The sequence below is a fragment of the Berghia stephanieae genome, chromosome 5 (genome assembly GCF_034508935.2).
Source record: "Berghia stephanieae isolate SIO BIC M18660-M18661 chromosome 5, UCSD_Bste_1.3, whole genome shotgun sequence".
Taxonomy (NCBI): domain Eukaryota; kingdom Metazoa; phylum Mollusca; class Gastropoda; order Nudibranchia; family Aeolidiidae; genus Berghia; species Berghia stephanieae.
Genome location: NC_088364.1, coordinates 59,916,863 through 59,939,172, shown reverse-complemented (window position 1 = coordinate 59,939,172; position 22,310 = coordinate 59,916,863). Strand labels below are relative to the sequence as shown.

Below are 22,310 nucleotides of genomic sequence, written 5' to 3'. Positions count from 1 at the left end.
GAAAACTCTCAAACCTGGGACCTCGCTCGGTCTTCCCTAAGTCCCAGATTTGAGAGGTTTTTTTTTTACCAAGATGAGGGTCATCTAAATCGATAGATATTTGAAAGACGCGTTTTCTGGTCAAATTGACGAGTTACCAAAAAATAAAGTGAAATAAGATAAAACATACATTTAAAAGGAATTGAAAACCTGGGTGGGGTTCCTGACCGCCCATAGTGGGCAGGGAGGCACTTACTATGTCTTCTATCCCATCATATCTGTTTTCCAACGTGGTTTCTGTCTTTGTCTTGGAATGAGATTACTTGGTTTTATCCTGGCCCAGGCCGGATAACCTAGCTGTGAGGGAAACCGTCAAATGTATAGTTAGAGATTTGGGAGATGATTTTTATTTGTCTTGTAACTTGTAAATCATCTCTTTTGTTAAGCAGTGTATTATGTTTTGTTTTCATATTATATATGATTTGTAAACATTTGAATGCGTTCCTCTTAGTGGGGACCTATTCTATGCTCGGCGCATAGTTGAGTATTTGGCAAAGGCTCTTTACTCACATTCTCTCATCGTACTCAGGTGTAAGATGAGTACCTGGCCGTTAACAGCTTTGTCTCTGTTGAAAAAAAATGTAATATCGCCTAATAGGCGTCATGGCTCGTCTTCATGTTACCTGTTGCTGTTGGTCAGAGACCCATTGTAAAGCGCTTTGAGCACGTTTTGTGGATATTGATCTATATAAAAGCTCAATATTTAAAATATATAATGTTAATTTTTTTCTCTCTCTTTTTTTCCAGTGCGTTTACATGACAGTATACAAGACGAAGGACATCATTATCTCGTATTCGATTTGTAAGTATTCATCTTTTTGTTATTATTTTTTTTTTAAACCATTAAATGTCTTCAGGGCCACGAGGCCCAGGGATCCAAGTTCTCATCCCAGTTCTTGTAGATAGCAACAGTTGCCTGTTACCTTCTGGTAGGATAGGATACCGGCACATTGCACTTTCTCAATGTGATCGCACAGACTCAGCCATTTAAAATTATAAATGATAATGTAAAACATTTATGCCGCCCCTATCCCATAAACAAACAGTTCTCTGCTCCTTAATAACGCCATGATCACAGTTCATAACCCCCCCCCCCCCCCCCCCCCCCCCCAAATAAAAAAAAAGGAAAAAAAAAAGACAATAAAATAAAATAGAATCCAAAAAAAACAAAAACAACAACAAACAAAAACAAAACAACAAAACTTTTTTAATGACTGGTAGTGGATATAGGTGGTCGGGAGTAGATGAAGAAATTTTCTAGAACCCTGGTTTCAAACTTAAACTTGAGCTTTTATATAGAGCAATAGCGCTTTACATTGGGTCCCTAACCAATATATATATAGAACATTAGGCGATGGTACATTTTTTTTCTGACGGAGACAACGCTGTTAACGGCCTGGTATTCATTTTACACCTGAGTACGGTGAGAGAAAGTGAGTATAGAGTCTTTTCCAAGGACTCAACTATCTTCCGAGCGAGACTCGAACCCAGGACCTTCCGATCGGAAAGCGAGTGTCATACCATAAGACCACATAGCCGAGGCTCAACCCAGGATTGATCTCCAACCTTTCCCCTGTGAAGCAACGAGACTCTTGATCCTATCAAATGTTTTTGTTGATCGTGAGTTTGAAGAAATATTTTTCACTGAAGAGAGAATGAATATGACTTAAATCAGTCAATGCCATAAAATGTGTACGTAATATTATATAGACGTCTTGATCGTCCACTGTTTTACTTAATGTGTTATTGCCTATATTCCTCTAATAATTTAGCTTTTTAACCGACGTGCACACATTTGTAGGTCTGATAACCGAGCGCACTTATGGCGGGCTTGATTTCACATTGTTGCGATAAACAATATTTTAGTTGGTTTGAGAGAGTAGTTCCATTACTATATTGAGTACATGATGATAAGGGTTGCCAAAGCTGCAAATAGGTACACATCGCCTGTAACCGGATGATGTGATGATTTTTTATTGTTTTGTCAACCGTGCGCTACTTAACATACAAAACGTCGTTGCTTTAATACTGTCGTTTTTGTCTTTTTAAAGAATACAGTATGTGCTATTTTGGTTAACACTGCATATACGGTGTTTTAAAAAACAACGGCCATGCATCTCCATTTCTTCCATAATTTACAATTCTCATCCTCATAATATCCCCAATGTTTTCCATTTACAGCTAACGTAAACGAGCCCTATTGGGAATGAGCTCAGAAATCAGAATTTTTGCCAGACATGAACAAAACACCTTTTAAAAATTTGGCTAAAAACTTTTACTTCAAAAATTGAGTGCCTTCCCACCTGTTAAAAATCTCAAATAAATTTCAAATCGACAGTTATTTGAAGTCTCGGGCTTATGGCTTTTTTAACACGTTTAATCAGAATCCTCATTAAATGATATTTAAAGGAAAAGCTGTCTATTTTTCAGGGTGTGGGCCAAAATGAGGAGAAAAAAAAATGTTTCAGTTTACGCGTCCATGATTTTTATCTCGTATTATCTCGTCGATCTCAGCGAGAGGTTCTCGATGCCATGGGTTCTTTTATTTCTAGCTCGTCTTGCAAATGACTCTCTTTATTCTGTGGCATTTTGGATTGCGTGAATGATTATGTATATCTATTGACTGGGCGTGTAAATTGATTACACGGACACCGAGAACCAGAATGGGCCATGGCTCTTCAAAATCGACATAATACTGTTACTGTGTTGGGTGGAGTCTATGCTTACAACTGAATTGAAAAGAAAAATAAACCAAACAAGTAAACAAACATATGAATAAATGAATACATAAACAGACAGCAGAATTGGTACAAAATGTGCTTTAAGCATTATTTTTACTCCATTGAATTCTTCTTCTTCTTCTTCTTCTTCTTCTTCTTCTTCTTCTTCTTCTTCTTCTTCTTCTTCTTCTTCTTCTTCTTCTTCTTCTTCTTCTTCTTCTTCTTCTCTTCTTCTTCTTCTTCTTCTTCTCTTCTCTTCTTCTTCTTCTTCTTCTTCTTCTCTTCTCTTCTTCTCTTCTTCTTCTTCTTCTTCTTCTTCTTCTTCTTCTTCTTCTTCTCTCTTCTTCTTCTTCTTCTTCTTCTTCTCTTTTTCCTTTTTCTCTTCTTCTTCTCTTCTTCCCTTCTTCTTTCTTCTTCTTCTTCCTTCTTCTTCTTCTTCTTCTTCTTCTTCTTCTTCTTCTTCTTCTTCTTCTTCTTCTTCTTCTTCTTCTTCTTCTTCTTCTTCTTCTTCTTCTTCTTCTTCTTCTTCTTCTTCTTCATCTTATAGATAGAACGACGTTGACGTCACGCAGGTCATCGTTATTGGGTTTTTTTTTTGCCATCCACGTTTATGAGTAATTCTCACTAAACTGCTTTAACCAGACTATAAATGTCAATTTTACACATAGTTTTGTGTGTTGGTCGGTTCTCTTTCCAGATGGCACTGTTGTGAGTTTCTTAGCCAAGCTCATAGTATCTATAGTACACTTTGCGATAAATATAGGCGATTACGAACAGACACTCGTCTATTTTAATTATTATATTACTGCATTAGGTGGGGTTCCTGACCTCCCTCAGTGGACAGGGAAGTCATTGCTGTGACTTCTATACCCCTATATCTGTTTTCCATTTCCTTTCTGTCTTTGTCTTAGAATGAGATTACTTCGTCTTGTCCTCATCCTGGCTGGGGTTCTTGGCTGGGAGGGAAACAGTCGAATTTATAGTTATAGTTTCGGGATATTCTATTTTTTTCCCTTGTACATCATCTCTCTGTTCTGAACTGTTATTTTTTTTATCTTTAACATATGATTTGTAAACATGTGAGTGTATTCTTCTTCGTGGGATCTTGTGCTGGTGTCTGGATGAGACGTTTAGGTGATCTCAAACTAAGTACATTGATAGTGTGCTCTTGGAATCTACATCTGCTGTTCCCTATTTGAACTAATCCCCCTTTGTCTTCCTTTTTCTTGGGTGCTTTTATTATCCCATGTTCTTCCCTTTTACTGGCGCTGATAATATGACCTAAATGTTGCAAGCGCCGTATAACCCTTAAAAAAAACACACACACACATAACTCAATTTGCGGCACTGCACTGCGGTTGACGCCTGAGTTATTCCAATCTTCCCTTGGAATAGACCCTACAGAAAAAAAAATTCCCCATGGGGATGAATAAAGGGAATTTTTAAATGCATTCCCCAGATTACGACAGTTCGAAGCAAGGGAAAGTTCACCGTTAATGGAAAATGAACACGAGTTGTCGAATTGATTAGAATCATTCACCCCAGAATGTCTCGTACGGATAGATTATGAATTAATCTTTACCGGAGCTCAATAAACCTTGCGGTTCCCATCACCAAGGACACCTAGATAATTAGGATACTAAAAGGCCTGACAGGGGGATGATTAATGCATGGCTCCAGGGTTTCCAGGCCTCCAAGATAAATGAGGACTACAGTCGGGGATGGTTTTGTTGTCATATTAATGGGACTATATTAGACATCCAAAGTTTCACCATGCCCAATGCGCTTCACAATGTTTCATATATTATAAGAGGAACGAAGTTTACGTCACTCAACTCTTTGTTATTGTTTTTAAGCCCGCCGTTTTTGTTTTTTTTGAATAGTTCTCACTAAAATCTATCAATCAGACTGTAAACATTCAAGGTTACACATAGTTTTGTGCTTTGGTACGTTATATCCGGCTGGTGGATGTTGTGAGGATTTTGGCTAAACGCATACTTCTATATCTCCCCCCCCCCCCCCCCCCCCCCCCCCCATAGCAGACCTTACGGAACCCAATTTCCATTTCATTCAACACGGGGGTTGTCTGATAAGCGCTACTTCCTATAGCTAGATACTCATTCACACCTGCGTTGGGTGGGATGATTTGAGTTAAGGGGTGTGTAAGCGATTCACTATGCTACAACGTACCAGTGTAAAAGTGCTACTGCTGCTGTTTCAGCGATCAGTAGATGGGGCTGTGAAAATTTTTGTCGTTTTTTTTTGTTTTTTTGTGATGTTGGCCATAAAAATAATCCAAAACTAAGTAAACAAAAAACAAAACAAAACAGATGATCAAGCATCAACATTATAGAAGTTATCACTTTTTTAGAGTGTCCAAAAAGTTTGGACAAATTTGATATTCTATCTATCACACACTGGTGAACCTTGTTGAAAAAACAACTCTTTCTGCTATTGTATTGGAGCTGAATCGCCATTTAAAAAAAAAAAATGTTTTGTTTTTTTTTGTTTTTGTTTTTTTTTTTTTGTTTTGTTTTTTTTTTTTTTTGTTTAATTTTTTTTAATTTTACAGTATTTAACGGATTAAAACTGACGAAAACAAAATTTTTCTTATTATTTTTACAAAATTGGAGTGGACTATTTTTTGTGCCAAACGTCTTAAAGACGACACTTTGGTACATCCTGGATATGTATCCTGATGGAAAACCTCTCGTCATGTGGATTGATATAGATAAAATAACCTATGATTAGCTTTAAATTGCCGTCTTTGATACATTGACTTCGAAGCTTTTTCCTTGTTGGTTTGTAAGACACAGCTCATGGTGACCTTTGGGGGATTGAAAATACCCAGTTGTGTTGGGGTTGTGTGGGGTTGTGCGGCTATGTGGTCTAGTGGTATGACACTCGCTTTTGGATCGGAAGGTCCTGGGTTCGAGCCTCGCATTTGGCGCATAGTTGAGTCCTTGGAAAAGGCTCTTTACTCACATTCTCTCACCTCACTCAGGTGTAAAATGAGTACCTGGCCGTTAACAGCGTTGTCTTTGTCCGAAAAATTGTAATATCGCCTAATAGGCGTCATGTCCCGTCGTATCATGTTAAATGTTGCTGTTGCCCAGGGACCCCTTGTAAAGCGCTTTGAGCACATTTAGTGGATATTGCGCTATATAAAGCTCAATTTTTATCGCCTGCAGGAATGACGGAATGCTCATCTCTCTCTCTCTCTCTCTCTCTCTCTCTCTCTCTCTCTCTCTCTCTCTCTCTCTCTCTCTTTCCCTCTCTCCACGATCGATAGGCTTTCATTAAGCATTCAAATTACTTTGCTTTCTGATTTCCTTACCATCTTGTAAACCCTTCATTTAAAAAAAAAATGTTTGTTATGTTATGTTTGTTATTTATTTATTTGTATGTTTATTTATTTATTTATATACTGTTCCGCATTGATAAATGTTATTATCCCCTTTCTCCTGGATTTCACCGACTTACCGTACTACTGCCTTTGATATGTTTTGGTTATTTTCTTGTTGTTTTGTTTGCGTAAAAACATTAAATAGACGGAATAAATATGAAACTTGAGAAGAAAAAACCCAAAAACAAACAAACATGAGCATTTATGCAGTGCAACATCCACTAAACGTACTCAAAGCACTTTACATTTGGTCCTTAGCCAACAGCAATCTTTAACATGTCGGACGAGACATGACGCCTGTTAGGCAATATTATAGTGTTGTTTTTTTTTTTTGTTTTTTTTTTTCCGATAGAGACAGCGCTGTTAATATACAGGTTCTCATTTTACGCATAGTACGTTTAATAATGACAATTTTTAAACGTCCTTATTATTTGTTTTTGTTTTTCTTTCTCACAGAGTAACGGGTGGTGAATTATTCGAGGACATTGTAGCCAGGGAATTCTACAGTGAAGCAGACGCAAGGTACGTAGTCAGCATTAATTTACTATCATGATCGGTCCTCTGTTTTTTTTCTTTCCATTCTGATTCATTCTACTTTTGTACAAACCCGAAATCCTAAATAAATAAATAACTTGATAGTAAGATAATTTTACATCGTTTTCCATCAAATTACCACGTTAAAAAAATCTGCCACGTAAACCTATTATTATTATTATTATTTTTTTTTTTTTTTAAGAAGGGGGGGGGGGGTTGTTTAAATAAACAAGAATCGTAGGTTTATTTATTTCTATCCCAACGTAAATGTTCATACCGGGTAATGATATAACTATATGTCGATTTTGGTAAATTCTTCTCTAATGTGTCTCTTCAATAATCGGTCGGGTTTTCTCCTGATAATTTTCATAGTGTAGGGATATCCAAACATTTTCATCTCATTTACCATTCATTTTAGATTGATTTTCTCCTCTCTCTCTCTCTCTCTCTCTCTCTCTCTCTCTCTCTCTCTCTCTCTCTCTCTCTCTCTCTCTCTCTCTCTCTCTCTCTCTGATATATGTATATAATATTAGTGTTCATTGGTTGGTTAAGTTACTGGAAATCGCTCTTTCTATTGATTAAAGCATTTCTCCAAAAACTCCCGTATTTGCCCATCATGGCCTAAAGGAAGAAAAAGGAAGAGATTACTTTATAAGATAACCATTTTATTTCCCTCAGTTTGTCGGATGTAACCGGCGTGTGTGCTTATTTGTAGGTCTGATAATCCAAAGTGTTTATGGGCTCATTGTTGTAACGGAAATACTCTCAAACCTGCACAAAATATTGTCCATTACAACAATGATCATTCAAGCCGATACTATTTGTGTTGGGTTATCAGACCTGCAATTGTGTGCACGTCATGTTTACCCCAATATTAACCAGTTAACAACACCGTGATTTGGGAAGACACGTGTTTAAAAATTTGGCCAGAAAACTCGTCCTTCAAATAATGATCGATCTAAATGACCTTCATCTTGACTAAAACTCTCAAACCTGGGACTTAAGGAATAATTTGAGAAGTCTCAGGCTCTAGAGTTTTTGTAAAGTTCAGGGTTATATAAATCGATGAATATTTGAAGGGCCGAGTTTTCTGGCCAAATCTTTAAATAAATACGTGTCTTTCCAGAGTACAACTGTTACTGGTTAATATCGGATTGAGGCGATCCGTCACGTCGCAACAAAAACTTGTTTGTTTTTTTATCTGGCCAAAATGTTGGGGGAAAACGCGTCAGTTGAATTATGACAAAACTGCGTGACATCCTATCATTTCTCTTCTCCTGCCCTAGTCTTAATTGATTGATTGGTGGTAGTCGACGTGTACATATATGTAGGTCTGACATCCGAACGCAATTAGAGGCCTAGTTTAACTTTGATGTAATGGACAATATTTTGAGTCATTTAAAAAAAAAGAAAAAAAGATTTCCATTACACCAATGAACCCATAATGAATTGGGGTATCAGACCTGAAAATAAGTGTACGCCGATTGTAGTACAATTACTGCCATACTCTGAAAGAAAAATAATAATTTAATAACTAAACTAAAACACATTTTTAAAAATTTGGCCAGAAAACTCGTCCTTCAAATTATATCGATCAATTAAAACGACCCTCACGTTGTCAAAAACTCTCAAATCGTGGACCTAATGAAGTCTTCAATTACGTCCCGGGCTCGAGAGTTTTGTGACAAGATGAGTGTTATTTGAATAGAGGTACAATTTGAAGGACGAGTCTTCAGGTCAAAGGGTTTTTTAAAATGTGTTTTTTTTATTCTTCTTTTTTTTTTTTTTTTTTTGCCGGAGTACGGTAGAACTAATACAGGGCTTGCTTGAAGAGAGATGACTGTGGAGAAAGGATAGATACTCAAACTTTGAGCTCTTATATAGCAATATCCACTAAACTTGCTCGAAGCGCTTTACAACGGGTCTCCAGCAACACGTATCACGTCGGACGAGACATGATGCCTGTTTTGGCAATATGACATTTTTCCCCTGACAAAGATGTTGACGGCCATGTACTTATTTTACACCTGAGTACGATGAGAGACTGTGAGTAAAGAACCTTTTCCACGGACTCAACTATGCGTCGCTCAAAGCGAGACTCGAACCCAGGACCTTCCGATCCGACGGCGAGTGTCATACTACAAGACCTTATAGTCGTAAAATAAAGATGCAAGCTCAAAAAAAAAAAAAAGCTCAAAGCTCAAGTTTGAGTGACACCATCTTCAACAATCATTCAATTTCTTAATCATTTAACCAACAATCTTGGATAGTTGTTTTTTTCTTTCTCATTTCTCTTTCAAACAATGACAAGAATTTATTCCATTACTTAAACATTGTGAAGCGCATTGACCATGGTAAATAAGTGGAAATGCGCCATATTATAAGTGTTCACATATATATATTTTTAATTATATATTTATCTGAATATAGCCTCAACCCTAACGGCTTTCACCATTATCATTAACCCCCGCGTCGTGCTTCCCGCTAACGCTTGGTGAAAACGATTACATCTTTGGTCATATTATACAGAATGAGGAGAAAAACATGACTATTTGATCGCGTTAGAGTAAACTCTATCCCCGCCCGTAAAGGATTCATTCAATAGATCGTCATTCTTCGGGAAATAATATGTCGACAATTTGCAGTGTGGCTCAGCGCTTAGTATCCGAAAGGTGCTGAGTTGGACTGCCCACTGCTGGGTGGCCTTAAGGTAGTTGCCTAGGCCCTAGCTCATTTTGATGCGCTGTACTGCGGCTGACGCCTGGGTTTTTCCACTCTTCCATTGGAAAAGACCCTCGAAGACAAATTTGCCCTTTAGGATGATAAAAAAACGAAATTTTTATTAATTTGAATAAATATAAAAATAAATTTCCCTTTATTCATTCCATCGGGAAAATTTGTCTCTACGGTCTATTCCAAGAGAAGACTGGAATAACACAGGCGTCAGCCGTAATGCAGCGCCGCAAATTGAGCTAGGCGAGGTGACTTGCTCAAGGCCCACAGCGTAGCGGCGGTGATTGAACTCAGTACCTTTCGGGTAGAAGCAAAGACCGTACCGCTGAGCCACGCTGCCTCATTTGAGTATTTAACATGTGTTTGATTCCATTGTGTTCTTCCATACCAAGAAAGCAATTTCCGACGCCTCGTGATCGCATTTCCTTTTTAGTATTTGAAGAAAAGATAATAATATATCAATTTTCTTTAACCGCAATGCAAACGTCCTATCATTATAATATTAATGTTTACCCTAAACAAGCAGGCTAAAGTTTTACTCGCATTTTTTTTGTATGAAACAAAACCGGACAATTTTTTTTTTTAATTTTAAAAATAGAAGGGAGAAAAAATAATCAGCCTCTGGGTATCGAACCTCAGATCTCCTGACCTGCTGGCCTTGTTTGGGGATCGAGGCTGATTTTTTTTATTTTCGTGTATTTTTCTTTTTGCTTTGTCTGGCACTGTTTCATACACACCTTTTCAGATGTTTATCTTACACCAGCGCCTGATCCCTTATTTGTCACTTGGTATTCTACCATGTAATTATCCAACCATTTTTACAAAGAGAGTAACAACGATGTGACTCGGGCATCATTGGACCACGAGTCTCTTCTCTTTATCTGTTCTCGTGATAAAAACGGTAATAGAAGAAAAGATATGAAGATATTTTAATTTGAAAGATATTCGATCTCGGCCTGAAAAGGGTTAAGAAGGGAAGTAAACTAGGACGATTAACCCATCCCTTCCAAGTCTCCAGGTTTCAACTTTCATTGACAGCTGTCAGTTATGTCCCTTTGGGGATGTATTTCTTGTTTTGATTCATTGAAGTTTACAGTGATGTGTACATTATTTTCTTGAAAATTTATTGATTCATGTGTATCTGTTGGTTTATGTGAATTTTTTTCCTGTCAATGTGGTATGTCCTCTGAATTAAAGAACGCCAAACATTACACGAGACTGAAGGTTTTTATTGAGAATTTTTTAAATTTTAGAATGAAGTTTACACATCTTTTAAGTATTCCAGAACATCTGAAATGAAAAAAAAAAAGGGAAGAATTCTGCGCATGGAAGCCATAAATATAATGTTCGAAGACAAACTGAATGAATACAAGATATTGTAAATACGAAAGAAAAACAACATTTTGTAAACAAAAGACATATTAAAACGAAATAAAGATATTAAATGAACACAAAACATATAAAGACGAGAGAAAAACATTAAATGAACAAAAGACATAAAAACGAAAGAAATACAGTAAATGAACACAAGACATATAAAGACGAGAGAAAAACTGAAAACTATGCAATGGGTGGCACCAATGTGTAAGTACTTATTTTCAAGTGTGATAACCAAAATTGTTTTGGGCTCGTTGTTGTCGTGAAAATACTATCATTACAACACAAACTATTATCCATGAACAGCACCATGTTAAATCAAGCCCATAATTACGTTCGATTATCATGTCTGCTGCTAATGTATGTACTTAGAATGAAAGCACGTAGCCCTATTTGATCTCTCAAAATTTGATCGACCACGTCGGTGGAGTCACGCACTGACGTAACCAACACTTTGAGCTACAGTGTAATTTTTCTTTTAAGTTTTCATTTATTAGAGTTGCGTTTTATCGATTTTGCTGCTTATGCTGTTTTAGCCACTGCGACATTTTCGACACATTTTCAGAGGACATGGAATAGAGTGTGATTTGGTATGTTCTGTGACTCGTCATTCAACGGACTCCAAAAATGCTGGTTTGGGCATTACGTGATTCCCACCGGGCACATATAAATATAACTTGCTGGTTTGGGTATTACGTGATTCCCACCGGGCACATATAAATACAACTTGCTGGTTTGGGCATTACGTGATTCCCACCAGGCACATATAAATACAACTTGCTGGTTTGGGCATTACGTGATTCCCACCAGGCACATATAAATACAATTTGCTGGTTTGGGCATTACGTGATTCCCACCAGGCACATATAAATACAACTTGCTGGTTTGGGCATTACGTGATTCCCACCAGGCACATATAAATACAACTTGCTGGTTTGGGCATTACGTGATTCCCACCGGGCACATATAAATACAACTTGCTGGTCTGGGCATTACGTGATTCCCAGCAGGCACATATAAATACAACTTGCTGGTTTGGGCATTACGTGATTCCCACCAGGCACATACAAATACAACTTGCTGGTTTGGGCATTACGTGATTCCCACCAGGCACATATAAATACAACTTGCTGGTTTGGGCATTACGTGATTTCCACCGGGCACATATAAATACAACTTGCTGGTTTGGGCATTACGTGATTCTTACCAGGCACGTATAATGACAACTTTGTCTGCAGTCAAAAATTCGATTGTATTTAACTTCAAAAACAGTCTCTTGTCGAATTTTTGGTGTTCTTTAATGATATTCTCCACTATGAAGTTAGTTTGGAGCTCCACCACTTTAGTTTACTGTTGATAGAGCACTTGACTACCATTGCCTTACACTAACAGAATACCTGTTTGTTTTTTGTTTTATTTTCCCCATTTGGGTCAGAAAAATATTTTATCGATCGATTAAATAACCCAAAACTTTTTTTTAAACAATGGATTAAGAGGTTGATACTTATTTGTCTATAGACTTTTTTTTTAGAGCATTCAAAGGTTTGAAATTTTTTACACTTAAAAAATTTGAGGGTATAATCGATTGTTATTTGAGTCTGTGCCAAAATGTCGTTTTCGTATTTTTAGCCACAGTTGCTGTTATTAAGAAAACTTGAGAAAAAAAATTCGTTTTCATTAGTTTCTCTGGGTTGAAAAATGAAAAATCAACCCAAAGCTGACGGTCTAGCTTCAGAGGTATAGTAGATATAGCTTTTTTAAAATGTCAACAAAATAAGGTGGGCAAAGTTGATGTAGTTGAAGCTTTAAGAAGCAATTTTTGCAATTCTGTGGGTGTTTGTTTTTTTTGACGGTCAGTTTTTGGTTTAATTTTTAGTATTTGACATTGAAAATTAATGATGAAAATGATTTGTTTTCCTCACGGTATCTTTTTTTCAAAATTGGAGTATTTTTGTGGCGACTATTGCGAAAACGACCGTGTGTCTGACATTCATATTTCAATTAAATGTTTTCTGACCAAAATGTGAAAAAGGGTTTTTGTCAGTATACTGCCGAACTCTGAAAAAAAAAAAAAAGAACCCTACATAATTCAAATTTTGGTCAGACAACTCGTCCTTCAAATATCGATCGATTTAAATGACTCCTCTCTCAAAGATTTAGGCCAAGATGAGAGTCATTTTAATCGATCGATATTTGAAGGACGAGTATTCTGGCCAAAATTTCAAGTACAGTATTTTCAAAGCAGGGCAGTAGAAGGCAAATTATATTATTCTTGTTTTATATCTCTGAGTGATGATTATACGTTCATGTTGATGACATTCTCGGCCCTTTCAGCCGTTGCATCCAACAGGTATTAGAAGGCGTTAACAGTTGCCACACACATGGCATCATTCACAGAGACATGAAGGTTGGTGGTCCATCTACAAACTACTAGTGCAGCTACTACAACACCCCAAGCACCAGTCGCTCTTTTATCGTACTCTCTGACAAAATCTTATTTTTAAAAAAGGTTTTGGCCAGATAACTTTTGCTCCAAAATTCCATTGATTGAATTGACTTTCGACTTGTCAAATAAATCTCTGTATATGAATCCGAATCTGAATCTGAATCAATAAGATGCATAAGGCCTTAGGTTAGTCCATAAATGTAAATCTGGATGAGTGATTAGAGGGTCACCTCACCTCACCTCGTTCTCCTGGCTGAGGCGGGGGTCGCAGAGGAGACGTGAGAGATGATTTTACAGTAAGGGCCCTCCGTCCAGATCTGTCCTCAGCTTTTCTCATTCGTGGTAGGCGATCCATCCTTTGGGAGTCATCTTAAGATTAATCGTCTGATAAGCCTCTTGATGACGTAATCTGGCATTAGATTCAATTTTCTGATAGAACTCAGTAAGAAACATAAATTTCAGTCCTAATGTGTGTGTTTGTATGTGTGTATGTGTGTGTGTGTGTGTGTGTGTGTGTGTTGGGGGGGGGTATGGATTTCAGAGCTGCCTACTTGAAATTTCAGAAATACGTAGTTTTCCAAGGGGGGGGGGGGGGGATAAGAAAAGTCGCCATAAAATAAGCTTTACAAATTATAATTTGCCCTCATTTTGGTTTTTAAAAATGCTCCAAAGTCCCAAATAAAGGTTGTATGGATGACACTTTCCTTTTCAACAAGATTTATTGAGTCAAAGACACATTTGAAGCTCTGCAGCCGGAGCCAAAAATTTGTAATTCTACGAATTTGGGTAGTACTAGGCAGGTCTGGGATTTGAATGCATCTCAAATCTGACTGATTTTGAAGTCCCAGGTTTGAGACTGAGGCTTTTGGATCATTTGAGGGCCACTTTAAATGGTGGATATTTGGAGTACCGGTTTTCTGGCCAAAATAAACGATTTTTTTTCCTGTTATTCTTTTTGTCTAGAGTACGATATTACCCCAAGCATCAGTCGTTTTTCTTCCATATTATTCAATTTGGCCTGTCATACAAATGGCCACAAGCAGAAATAACCATTGACAACTAATGCATATTTAATTACTAAAAATTGATCGAGCCTAAGCGGGTTGCCGCGACCAGTTTTTCCCTTTGCATGTAGCTGTTATTCTCACCATTAACTGTTATCGACCAAACCTCTTCTCTGTAACTACCAAAGGCTGTGATGTCAGTATCAATTTTAAACGATGTTATTATTATTATTATTTTGGTGTCCTCGCCACAACTCGGTAAATATGCAATTGGCACGACAGTGGAGATCATTGCGTTACATAGTATATTATCATAGAGCTGTTTGTAAAGAAGGGACGTGTCAACAATTGTGTCAGTCTGCTGCTTGACAATTAACACCCAGCCTTGCCTAGTTTATTCTTTTTCTATTTATCATTATAATTCTCCCGTGATGCTATAATTTTTCAGGTTATTTGTTTTCCTGACGCTGTAGTAGTAGCAGCCTCTCCTTTTGTTGTTCTTCTCTCTCCCCACCTATCTCCATCCTCACCCCCTTCCTCTTTTTCTCACTCGGTCGCTCGAACTTGATAAATATAGATTTGTAAATCAATCTATTGTAGATTACTTATTAAAACCCTCTTGATATTTTGGAACGTTGTATTGTCCAAAGGTAAAGAAAACTCTACAAAGTCTTTTTACGATTATCATCTTTCTCTAACCTTAACTTTTTTTCAAAAGCAAATGAGGGTTTGGCTAACAACAGATAAATATTAAATTGCATTGTCTAAAATATTTGAGAATTTTTTTTTATTTTTAAAAAACTTGGTGATGAAATAGGAAGATGAATTGTTTTCAAGGTTATTCCTGCCTGTGGCCATAGCTGCATCCTGTGTGGGATAGATGGAATGACACAGTGCTATAGTGTTTAGTTTATATTATCCATGGCTGGACGTCATCATAGATGCAACACACCTTCTACCACGTCGTGTTGTTCTTCGTCGTCATCTCTAACTTCCGGTGCTAGCTTTGTGTAACCTTATTATTTTGTCTGTTGCATTAGCAGTATCAACACCTCCAACAACACTGGTTTACCCTGACAAAACATTATTTATGGGGGGGGGGGGGGGGGGGTTTTTTTTGGTTAGAAAACTTTTCTACCCCAAATATCGATCTGAATTGTTTATGATCCTCAACTTTATTTTTAAAGATCTTCAATCTTAGACTTCTTTGAAGTGCCGGGTATTGAGACGTTTTAACATGTGTCACGGGTCCCTCCAATCGATGGGTACTTGAATCAAAAGTTTTCTGGCCAAAATAAATTTTAAAAAGTGTCCAGTCAGTGTAAACAAAACATTGTCGTCATATGACTGGACTGAGTGAGCTTGGCTGGACAGAATTACATTACATTTTGACCCTTTTTACCAATACGTATATTGTTTTAAAGTTTATGTATAACTCGACAGTCTCACAATTTTCCTGGCCAAATTTATAATCGACATTACCTATTCTAAATCTCACCTTAGAATTCAAGTAATATTTTTTTAATAAAACAAACCCATACCGAGTCAGCAACAGAGTAGTCTGTCGTATTCTGGGGGGGGGGGGGGGGGGGGAGGAGAGAGAGAGAGAGAGAGAGAGAGAGAGAGAGAGAGAGAGAGAGAGAGAGAATAAGAAAAGACGTATTTAAGATTTTGGCCAGAAAAACTCGTCCTTCAAATATCGATCAATTAGAATGCAGTTGATTAAAAGACGATCGATATTTGAAGGACGAGTTTTCTGGCCTAAATTTTTAAATACGTTTTTTTTTCAGAGTAGAGCAACAGTAACAGTAACGCTAATAAAGTCGCTCATTAGCTATCAGATAGTTCATACCTTATTTCACTGAGATAATTTCAGTATTCACAGTCTTCAGTTAACCTCCCTCTGCTCTGTGTGTTTAAATATTTCAATTCATTTATTTTTTTTTTGGAAAGTCTGCTTCATCCAACTAGAGAAATAATAATGTATGACGTACAACTTTCAATAGACGCGCTCAACATTTCCCATTCCCTTCGGATGTAAAAATGCTGTTAGTCGGTAAGTCGATACCCTCGACTCGTCATGCAAAGCAAAGCCAACTTCCTAACTGTTAGTTTCAAATTCCAATTCCACAAACGTTAATTGAAACGGATTATTTCTTGGAAAAGAATTAACTCTTGTAATCCCGCAACGTTATTGTCAGTGATATGGCCGGTGTCGAGTTAAAGTTTATTTGTTTGTTGTTGTTGTTGTTTTTGTTGTTTTTTTTTTTTTTTTTTTTTTTTTTTTTTTTTTTTGGGGGGGAGGGTTTAAAATAATAATAACAATAAATAAAAACATGAAAATTTATATATACCGCTCTATAAACTGAATTTGAAAGGCCTTTATCTCACAAAACTTCCCAGACCTAATAATTTGTTTCAATATTGCAACAGTTTTCCATAAAGTCTTGTCTTTTTACCCTATTACCATTATCAATTCCCAGTTAAATTCGGCACATAACGTTTGCATTAAAAGCAAAGGGCAAAGATTAGAATTGCTCTTAAGGCATTGATTTAGTACTTAAGGACGACAATGATTATTCATGGACAGACAGATCACTTCGGTCAATTTACTTTACTTTTTCATTGAAGTTTGGCTTTTTTTGGCGTATGGGACCATATTATTTTCAATGTTCATATGTCTAGACAAAAGCACGCACCAGTGACTCGGTGGAACCATGAGTTGAATAACTTCATTTTTTCTGGCGATATTCGGACATGTATGGTACATCCATTTAGACTTTAAAATATAGTTTGATTTTAAAAGCCGGGGATCAAAACAGGAATGATCTAATTCTAAGCCACATAGTTCTTACCGACGACAATTATTCAAACACAGACCGCTGCGATGATAATTTACTTTACAATTCATTGGCGTTTACTTTTTTGTCGCATGGGGCTAAATTTGTTTTCAATGTTTATAAATAAGCATTCGCCTTGTGACTCGGGATCCAGGACTTGATTAACTTCAGTTTTGCTGCGGTATTGATGTTCAGTCACTTCATTATATTATAACAGTTCATCCATTTAGAATTCGAGGAAGCTTGTTTTTTGTTGTTGCATGGAGCATAACAACAATATTATAATATCTTAATACCGATTATGAATGATAGAATGTTTCTGTTCCTCGTTGTACTAAAGAAAATATTTTTATAAGCATTAACGTTGATGAATCGTTCATTCTAACAATCCTTAATAATTGTAATAATTTTGAAAACGGTTTAATATGGCATGCATCGACTTATTTGTGTTGCTTGCTTTACAGTTTATTCATTATTAAGTTAGCGACGATAAGTTAAATTTCATGTTCAGTGAATGCTTTTTTATGGGAAATAATATTAATATTCCAACCTTGAATTAGTGATTGCCTCTTTGTTAAAGTTAGAAATGACTGCCTTTAGGTTAAAGTTAGACTTTATCGCCTCTTAGTTTATGTTAGAAATGACCTCCTCTTGGTTTATGTTAGAAATGACCGTCTATTGGCTAAAGTTCGCCTTTTGGCTAATGTTAGAAATGACCACCTCTTGGTTAAAGTTAGAAATGACCGCCTTTTGGGTAAAGTGAGAAATGACCGCCTCTTGGCTAAAGTTAGAAATGACCGCCTCTTGGTTTATATGACCACCGATTCAAATAATCTAAAGAATTAACAGATGATTAAATTTTTTTTGTTTATTTGATTGCTTGTCTGTTTGTATTTGGTTGTTTTTTTTTCTTCTCTCCCTTCAAGTATTTTTCACTTTATAATCCAGTTTAGTCTTTTTCAATATATCTATATATATATATATAAAGCTATTTCAGTCACGTGACTTGTGTCGAGCCAAAAGTTGCGAGTTTGTTTTATAAGTAAGGATTTTTAATTATCTTTTCTTGGATTGTGAAAAATATATATTTAAGAAATCGTCCCTTTGTTTTTGAAGAGTTCCATGAGCTTAATATTATAATGATAATCTACCCAGCTATTTTGCCAGGTGTTTCCTTATTTTGTCTTATTTACTCAATGATTCGTGTTTTCTTCTTTAGTTTGAAAAAAAGATCAATCAATCAATAATAATAATAATAATAATAATAATAATAATAATAATAATAATAATAATAATAATAATAATAATAATAATAATAATAATAATAATAATAATAATAATAATAATATACGTAATAGTATATGGTTTTTGTATGGCGCCTTACCCCGTATCTTAACAAGCTCAAAGCGCCTAACAGTAACGTGACAACTTTCACTCAAACATACAACCACTCAAACATGCAGTATGAAGCATAGCAATATAATTCTACAGTGTTTTATATATTAAAAAGAAACGTTTTAAATATAATTTATATACACGTGACAGACTTTATTTCCAATTCCAAGTTTTTCAGTCGTAATCCAGAAAAGGCACTTATTCCCCCTGCCTTGATCCGCAAAATGCACTTTTTCCATGAGGTAAAACGCAAAAGGCACTTTTTCCATGAAGTAATTTGCAAAAGGCACTTTTTTTTTTTTTTACACGAAGCAAACCGCAAAAGGCATTTTTTCCATGAGGTAATCCGCAAAAGGCACATTTTCCATGGCGTAATAATCCGCAAAAGGCCTTTAAAAAAAACTTAGTTGTAGATGTTTGTACGAGTTATGATTCTCCCTTTGTGTTACAATGATCTTCTATATATACATAAAATAGATGTTCAAATTTTAGCTGAAATAGTCACTGTTTTCAATGTATAACAACTGGCAGTAGGGTGTTACATTCTTTGATAGTCCGTGCGAGAATCAAAGGATATTTAGACAGGTATCTTTTCTGTTGGGGAAAAAACAATTGTCCTCTAGAGCCATTCAACCCATGAAGTTTCCCCCCGGTTTCTGTAATGTGAAATTGGACAGTATATCGCAAAGTACTTTCAGCCTGATCGATCAGACTCGGTTACCGAATTATTGGACAAGAAAATGTGAACGAATTGCCTTTCCTTAGGCCATACTGTTGACTCTGATTCCTTGGTCTAATGACGGTAGTTTTACCTGTGATTCTAAGACCATATTATTATCTCTTCACCACTGCTACACATTGCATTTATTAGTGGAGATACAAATACATACTAATTATTTCCAATGTTCCATTCGCGCATGGAACAGCATCATCCCTGAAAATGTCAGAGCAACCAACAACCCAACAATATTCTATAGTTATCTCGACCAGGTTAACGCCAATAGATAGATATTACGTCAATGCCACCCTACCACAACTAGCTGTGTCATCTTCATCACATGAAGCTGCAACTATTTTGAATTGGATTGGATTAGATTGGATGTCTACTTGGCCACCAGAATGTCGGGCCTGTTATTATAGAAAAATTCCCATTGTAGTATGGTCTGCAGAGAAGAACCACCAGCTATCAGACGACTCTCAGACCAAATTTATGGATCCATTCTGGAGATGAGGGGGGGGGGGGAGACCACTGAATTCCTGTACGGAAAATGTGAATGGAGCGTTATTGGTGCTCTTTATGATATGAACTTAAATAAAATAAATACTCACCAAGTACTTACGACTAATCGAGCGTACAAACGCACAAAGCTACAGTGTAACCTTAAACGTTTATAGTCTGATTGAGAGAATTTTCTGAGAACTCGTCTTCCAATTGGCGGTCTAAACACAATAACAAAGCCCCGAAGGACGTCATTTTCATTCATTCATTCTTTTGAAATCTGCATTTTGGTGCGATGATTTCTCATGCACGCAAGCGCGTCGTCGCTGTATGGAAGGAAACAAGCACTATATTCATGCCACGTCTCAAAATGTGGCCACATATTATATCTGTATTGTAATCATATGAATGGCCGTTTGAACACAGTTGTATGGATTTCATTCATCAAGGGGGAGGAATTAATTAATGATCTTCAATTATTGTACACGCAAAAAGACGGTCGTTGAACGCACCTCTTTTTATGATGTGATATGAAATAAACATGCGGATGCATTACAAGAGGACGAGGACGAAAGAGAGGAGAAGGAGGAAGGGGAGAATATATCCTGTTCGTTTGTTGTTTTTTTAAAAAATACATTGATATGACAGAACAGAAATATAACGTGTCCTCAATGCCCTGGCAATCGTAAGACAATGTTGGATGGTTTATATACACATGTCTAATCTCATTAAGGAAAGATGTAAGTTTTTATTTCAACAAATGAAGGAGCTCTCGTTCCATTGAGAAATCAGAAAGACAATCTGAAATTCAGTAATATGCTTCAGTCACTTCCCTTGTAATGACGCATAGTAACTTAGTAACTGGTTCTTCATTAATTCTTAACCATCGGAACAATGACGGACGCCCTTATGAAATACTTCTCCGACGAGCATAAAAGTGTATCCAGAGGAGAAAAACGTTATAAATCTGATCATGTTTTGACTTTTATACATTCTGATCACGTGACATGTGGAAAAGTTCTAACCAGCATGAAGAATATAATATACGGATTTTCTTTGTTTAGAACCAAGCTGCTCGTTGCTGGACGGACGTGACATCAGACTATTGAATCCTATTGGCTCATGAAAACTAGAGTGATGAGGCCACACGCGGACAACTCAACCCTGAGGTTAAGTCCTTATAAACTTTCAATTCTTTAAAACTGACAGGATTTTCCTTAATTTAGAGTGGATTTACTTATGAAAAAAAAATAGATATTTTCTCTCTCAAAATATCTCGTTGAAAATAACCTGACGGAGATGTGGGCTGAGACAATAGGTTCGTTGCTTTTTAGAGGGAACCTCTTTTTGAGACGCACCTGTATATATACTGCCTTTACTCTGGAAACAACACAAATCACGTGAATTAAAAATTGTGGCCAGAAAACTCGTCCTCTCATCTTGGTAAAAAGTTTTAGGCAAGATGAGGGTCATTTCAATCGATAGATATTTGAAGGACAAGTTTTATAGCCAAAATGTTTAATTCGTTTGTGTTTGTTTTATTGTGTGTGTGTGTGTGTGTGTGTGTGTGTGTGTGTGTGTGTTTTGTGTTGTTGTTTTGTTTTTTTATTTTAGGGGGGGGGGTGTGTGTTGTTTTTTTTTTTTTTTTTTTTTTTTTTTTTTTTTTTTTTTTTTTTGGGGGGGGGGGGGGGGGGGGGGGCTTCATATTCGGTACATATTCCCTTCCTTATTTTAGAGCTGCGAGGTTAGGGGTTTAATTCCCAATAATTTGGTTTTCACGCAATTTTTTTCCTTTATCCGATTTCTTCCTTTTTAAAAATACCCTCATTTTCTGGCATACGTTTTTGTTTCGATATTGGTTAACAACTTCCATCACATTTGTGTTACAATAATTCTGAGAGGGTGCTCAGATCTTTAAGTTTTCTGTTTGATTTAATTCCCTTTAATACCCCTTCAATCCAATGTTCTTTTCTTTACGTTGAAATTACCTCAAAGTTTCCCTACGAAGATACTTTAAACAAACCACCTTCGAAATTTTATTTATTTATTAATTCATCTGTTATTTATTTATTTATTTATTTATTGAAATTGGAAGATAAGCGTACCTATTTTCCTATTGGTCTCACTAACATAGGGTCTTGTCACGGAGGTTTATAAGGTTTACAGTTCAGAAGAATAACTTAGCGATCGTATTATGCCATGTCGACCAAATTGTTCTTTCGCTGTTGTGGCCTTTCAACGATAATACAATACAAATAATAGGTCTTTAGAATTTCCTCGCAAAGTATTCAGCTGTTCACAACTCTCTCTCTCTCTCTCTCTCTCTCTCTCTCTCTCTCTCTCTCTCTCTCTCTCTCTCTCTCTCTCTCTCTCTCTCTCTCTCTCTCCACCCCCATTGTTTCCCTCTGCTCTCTTTTTCTCGAAAAGACGCAACAGGAAAGTTATTAACCCTCAAGAATCGTCATTTACTCACAAATTACAATCATTACTAAACTTACATTAACCCATTAACCAAAAATTCGATCAAAACACCATTCAAGGTCAGAGGGAGGCGGTAGGGTGACAAGATGGATTCAAATTTTCTCAAAATTAGAAGA

The 22,310-nt window shown here is 36.5% G+C and overlaps 1 protein-coding gene across 7 annotated transcripts in view; it reads left to right on the top strand.

Moving 5' to 3' along the window:
• LOC144973355 (calcium/calmodulin-dependent protein kinase type II delta chain-like) overlaps positions 1-22,310 on the top strand; it is a 145,202-nt gene that overhangs the window by 74,384 nt on the left and 48,508 nt on the right. For 5 of the 7 annotated variants that reach the window (XM_078915680.1, XM_078915675.1, XM_078915679.1 and 2 more), the window contains exons 4-5: positions 787-841; positions 6,622-6,687. In XM_078915680.1, the coding sequence (XP_078771806.1) occupies positions 787-841; positions 6,622-6,687 (121 nt within the window). Of the gene's footprint in view, positions 1-786; positions 842-6,621; positions 6,688-13,143; positions 13,217-22,310 lie in introns of all 7 variants that reach the window. The other 2 variants (XM_078915681.1, XM_078915677.1) reach the window with 1 other exon arrangement.